Below are 6,160 nucleotides of genomic sequence, written 5' to 3' on the forward strand. Positions count from 1 at the left end.
CAAGTGGTTCCGCCAAAACCGCACTTCCGTATTCTTCAAAAAGCTTACGCTGAATGTCCTACACCTTCCCTAATCAACTTACGGAACGAACGCGGCGCCAGTTCCGTTTTTTCTTAAGTAGAATAGGGAAGGCGTAGGACATACAGCGTAAGCTTTTTGAAGAATACAGAAGTGCGGTTTTGGTGGAACACTTGAAGGCGATCATTTGTTTTTATAAAGCGCATACATTTAAAAAATTTTTAGAAAATGACCGATCGTTTCTCTAGATAAGACTCTTATTCCTCGTCTGGTATCATTTAAAGCCCTTTGAAGCTGCACTGAAACTGTAATTTTTACCTTCAACCGTTTGGAGGCCATTGAAGTCCACTAACGTTATATGGAGAAAAATCCTGAAATGTTTTCCTCAAAAACCTTAATTTCTTTTCGACTGAAGAAAGAAGTACATGGACATCTTAGATGACATGGGGGTGAGTAAATTATCAGGAAATTTTAATTTAAAAGTGGACTAATCCTTTAAAATGCTTGAATAAGAAAAAAGTGAAAAGTAAAGCTTTCTTCCATTATAACTGGGGAACCAGCAATTCTATAATCTGAGTAAAATGAAAGAAAAAGAAGCAAAAGAAAAAAACAGCTAGTTGCCAGTGTCATAAAGAGTTTTCTATTCCAAACACAGCCTGTTCAGGTCGGCGCTCTTTCTTCCACTACACTGATATCAGGCATGCTCCTGATCCTCCTGTTCCTTTGAATATTGTCTTCATCCTCCTCATCCTCCTCCGATAGGTCCTGACCGTCCCGCCCCGCTGTGACCCTGCTCCAGAGCGGGTTGATGCGTAACCGTTTGCGCAGGTTGATGACAGACATGCTCTTGCTGCGCTTGGCCCGAGCCTTCGGTGCTCTCTCCCTGGCTGTCCTCTCCTCCACCTCATCCAGGTAGTTGCATAGAACAGAACGGAACAGGCGAGACACCTCAGTCACATCTGGCTCTACCTCTGTCACCACTTTCCTCAGCCTAAACAAAACAAAAGCACATTAAATCTAAAAGATATGCCCAAGTTAATAAGCGGTTTGTGTTGTAATCTGATTTGAGTTCAGTCTTCTCAATATGCAATACACATGTTGTATATTTCTTAAAACTTGTTTAGATATTTTCAAGCAAATGGATTTCACAATAAAGTTGGTCTGGTTTAAAATTATACAATAGGCATATAAAACAATAGATATACCCCCAGTTTCACAGACGAGGCTTAAACTAGTCCTAGACTAAAATGTTAAGTAACTGAAAGCAACTTGCACTGGCATATCTTAATGTCAGTGCCATTGTTTTTTCTCAAGATGGACACCAGTAATTTTTTTTTTTATTCTAAAGCACATTTATAAAAGCTACTTAGATGTCCTAATTAAACTAAGGCCTAATCCTGGCTTAATCTAAGCCCTGTCTGTGAAACCAGGCCATACTGTTCAAATTTTAGAAAAAAGTATTAGGACACTTCCTGGCTATCAAACTTAGTATGTCCTGCTGTAATACCGACATCATACATCCACTATAATGACACTGTGCCCAGATCAATGGCGGTTCTGACTTATTTGGTGCCCTAGGCGAAATCAGACATTAAATAAACAGTAACAATAAATGTTTTGCTGCAAGCCATTGTGATTTTATTTTATTAGCCTATTTTAGTTTCAGATTACTATTTTAATTGTTATAGCATTTAGAATCCTTGGTGTTCTTTAGCTATTTCAAATTTTACTTGTGCTAAATTACGTTCTCTAAAGTCACCATGAAATCAAAATTGACAAATCTTATTTTTTATGGAACATTATAGTATTTATTTTATTGAAAATGCATATGTAGGCCTACATAAATATTTTTTATTCATTTATTACTCATTAACTTTTATCAAAATAACTTCCCCTCCCTCCGCAACAACTCTTCTCTTCTCTGATTACGTGTTTACTGGCGTGTGGGCGGCACAACGACTTTCATGTGATCGCAGCAATAGCAAATCAAAACGATTTAATCAATTCCCCACAGACAAATCAAAAGTCCCGCACTACATTTGTTCTTGTTCGCAAAACCGTTTCACTCGGATATCAACACAGTAGGGAGGGCTGAACAAAACTATTGCATCTTCCATTTCAAGGCGACTTTAAGCATTTCGACGCCCCTTAAAATCATTGTATAATTCACAAACTTTGCTGTCTTAGTTTTAGCATTGTTCAGTAAAAGGCCTTTATTTGTTCAGTAAAGACGTAGCAGGTCTACCTGAGAATGAGGGGACCGCATTGGGAGGGAGGGATCTTGGCACACAGGTCCTGAAGCTCCAGTATCTCGCCAGGTGGAATCTCATAGGAGGATTTCTGTGGAGCAGCAGCCAGCCAGCTGTAATCCACACAGGAGCTGCGCCTGCGGTTCTCCGTCGCCCTCTCCTGGCGGAGGCGCTCAGTGCGCTTCACCAAAAAGCCCAACTCTAACATCAGCATCTTAGTTACCAATTCCTCAGGCGAGCGCTGATCAGGAACCTGTGGTTCCTTGGAGAACACTGATAACCAGAAGAACATCTGAAATGGTAAAGAGTTTTGAAGCGCACCACAAACCAACTATGCAGCCATTATTAGTGCACCAAAGCCTGCTGACAGAAAAACACCGGAGTTATAGCCTACTCAAAATATGTGGGCCTAATGAATAACAAAAGAAATTCTCCAAAAATTGGTTCAAGAGTTATGGGACTTACCTTCTCCTAGATGTGCAAAGGGGTTGGGTATATTCTCACTGGGCCTTTCCAACAAATTGGTCTTAAATATTTACACAGGAGTGCATGGTGAAAGGACAGGACGTCTTTATCACATGGCAGACAGTTCTGTCCCTCTCAACAGCAGATAAAGGGCTAAAGATAATCCCTTGTTATGATAGTAATCTACAGTAAAACCACATTTCTGTGGTTCATTACTGGCAAAGGAAAAAACTACTTACTCTAAGTAAACTGTTCTTCCACATATATAAACTAATTTCGAACACAAACTGTACTGTAGGTCTAGCTTAGTCATTCTGATGGAATCTGTATGAATAGGATTAGCCTATTCCTTTTAAGGATTACACAACATAGAATTAGATCTCAATCCTGTCTTAATAAACATTGCTAAGGCCCCCTGCTGTCCTTTTGTAGGTGAACAAAATGATATGAAATCATATTAGTAACACAGAGAAATATAATAGCTTTGCAGTTCTCATCTTTCAGACATGTCTAGCATAATTCATCCCATTTCCCTCTTACAGAGTAAAGTGAAGTTGTATAGAATGACATAATACTAATATTTGTCAGAACTTGACTTTCAAACAGAAGAAGATGGAGATCAAAGTTAAAAATTGATTTAATTTCTTGTTATGGTTCTTATACCACCGAACTTCTCACATTTATTCCTTGGTCTACTGTCTCCCCACTCTTGTTAAAAGCCCAGGGAAATTGCTAGGATTAGATTAATGTGTAATGTAAGAGTTCTTAAGTACTGGTGTTCAGGGAAGAGCTGCCACACCGCATGTGTCTGTCAGTCTCGGAATGAGGAAAAAAGCAAACTCAGCTCATTTTTTGCAATGATTTCGAACTTCCTGTCATATCTGAACAAGTAAAGGGATGTGTGTTTTTAATGGATAATAAATGGAGGCCTTCTAAATTATTCATGGTTTTAAAAAAAAAAAGTTTATTTTTACTGCTTTTTGTACATTTGTTTATTGAAAATATGCATTTAGCAGTGGTTTGTTTGCTTGCTCAAGTCATTTTAAAAACCACAATGAAAAGCTTTTTTTTTTTATTGAAAAGCTTTTTTAATGGGACAGAGGGCACAATCCCCATTTACTTCTGGGTTTTTTCACACCCACTTTCATCTCTGCAAATTCAGTTCCTGCTAAAATACCCATCCATTAGATTTCAATCAATTTTGATGTTTTAAACTAGTGATTCCTCTCCCATCCATTCTTCAAACCCTCTGTTAGGCGTTATCACATTGCTTTCTACAGTTACAGTTCCTAGTACGTCCCTGTCATATTTTATTTTTAAATGATTCAGTGTAGACTTTAATGTGAAAACGATATCAAAACACATTATTGAGGGAAAGGAAACTGATACTGGTAACTTCAACCCAAAGAAAAAAAGTAAGTAGAATTTTTAAAGCATGGATTCTCACAGTTGATGAAGGAACTGTGTACAGGCCCCGTTTACACTAGTGCGATTTTGTTTTAAAACAGCATTTTAAAATGAAAATGATCCTCGTCTACACTGGCGTTTCCACAGCATTTTAAAAGCGATCTCCGTCTACACTACACGGCCGAAAACGCATGTCACATGACTGTTCATGCACACTGGGCATGCGCATACAAGTGTAAACAGTTGCCTGTAGCGCATGTAGGCAGCTGCAGTATTAAAAAAAAAAAATGGTAAGATTAACTTCACAATGGCTGCTAAAATTTACAACAAAGCCAGGAAAATTTGCAGTTCGGTCTCCATGTTATTGTTTACATGGTCTTCAAGGATACGCAGAGCGAACGTGGCAGCCACGCCATCCTTTTCAAAAGTCTCCATTTTGGTCCGTTTACACTGAAACGCAAACTAAAACGGGGTCTGCAACGTTTTCGAAAACACTGGCGTAGTGTAAATGACAGGCGTAACCGTAGCAAAACTTATGCGTTTTAAAACGAAAACGCACTAGTGTAAACGGGGCCTATAAGAATTAATGTCATGAAATCAGTGACAGATCTTATTTGGAGGAAAATTATCTCTCTAAACATGATTGTAACTTGCATATTTTTTAAACGGATAAAACTGAAAACTATTTGCACGAGATTAACATTTCCTCTGTAATTCAATGGATGGAGTAAGAAATTAAAGGTGCAATATGTAGTTTTTCGTCCGCTAGAGGTCGCCTATTCAAAACAAAGGCGTAGCTTGATGACGCCGAGTTTGAGCGAGAAATCTTGGGACATGTGGTCTTCACCTCACAGCCAGTGGAAAAAAATCGGGATAGGACTCGGGCAGAAATCATGTTCATGGATGCGATTATTAACGTTACTGTAGTACGAAGCAGAGCAGGGCCGAGTGTTGTGGGAGCTGAACGAGGCCGCTGGAGCGATTGCTAATGAGAGACGAACGCAACACACGCCGCGAGCAGCGGGACTTTTATTATGCCACAGTCGCCGGCGCTGCTTCCGCTTTTCCGGTATAAGGTAACACAGCTCTGTTTATCATATTAGATACATTTGAGTGTGTTGAAAATTATGTTATGACATTAGTCTGTGCCAGGGGTGTTTCCTCCGAGGAGGCAAGGGAGGCAGTGCCTCCTCCAAAAAAGTGGATGAGAAAATAATCGATATTACAAAAGTAAAACTACAGAGCCCCCGCACATGACATGCAAGAAAAAAAATTAAATCGTGCGCACGATTTACTAATTCGTTCCCTCGATTTACTAAATCGTGCACGCGATTTAGTAATTCGTTAGCTCGATTTACTAAAACGTGCACACGATTTACTATTTCGTTCCCTCGATTTATAAATCATGCGCATGATTTACAAATCGAGGGAACGAAATAGTAAATCGTGTGCACGTTTTAGTAAATCGAGGGAACGAAATATAAATCGTGTGCACGTTTTAGTAAATCGAGGGAACGAAATATAAATCGTGCGCACGTTTGAGTAAATTGAGGGAACGAATTAATAAATCGTGCGTACGATTTAGCCTACTATTTTTTTTCCTGCATGTCATGTCCGGGGCTCTGTATAAAACAATGCAAATGTTACAAAATTTGACATTAAAAAGTGTAAAAGTCACTCGTTTTTCTAAAGAAACACTGTCAAACAGCGACACCCGCAGGTAAATTTACAGCGGAGAGTCCGCGTCTCTGTGCCTCCCTTCAGCTCATAGAAACAAAGCAGAGCGTGCGGTGGGTTTAGTGGGGGGTAATTGAAAATGAATGGGGGAAAGTCACGTGAGAGGAGGCAATGCCTCAATTGCGCTATGATTGGATATGATCGGTTACGATTGGACATGATTGGTTTGTGCGATAAATCCCGCCTCTTGTTTTCTTGCGCGTTCTCGTCGAATCGGTCTGAATGAAGACAGTGATGGCGTTAATGGAAGACTAATTAAAAAGTAAGTAAACAACTGTCATTTA

General features: G+C 39.4%; 1 protein-coding gene across 1 annotated transcript; it reads right to left on the reverse strand.

Annotated features, from left to right (window-relative positions):
* Positions 1–322: 322 nt before the first annotated feature.
* Positions 323–5,416, reverse strand: LOC127504242 (protein RD3). The gene is made up of 2 exons (XM_051878799.1): positions 2,264–5,416; positions 323–1,009 (listed from the first exon to the last, which is right to left on the reverse strand). Exons 1-2 carry the CDS (start codon positions 2,557–2,559, stop codon positions 679–681), a joined length of 627 nt encoding a protein of 208 aa, XP_051734759.1. The 5' UTR covers positions 2,560–5,416; the 3' UTR covers positions 323–678.
* Between the last annotated feature and the right edge of the window lie 744 nt (positions 5,417–6,160).

This window comes from Ctenopharyngodon idella, chromosome 21 (genome assembly GCF_019924925.1).
Source record: "Ctenopharyngodon idella isolate HZGC_01 chromosome 21, HZGC01, whole genome shotgun sequence".
Taxonomy (NCBI): Eukaryota; Metazoa; Chordata; class Actinopteri; order Cypriniformes; family Xenocyprididae; genus Ctenopharyngodon; species Ctenopharyngodon idella.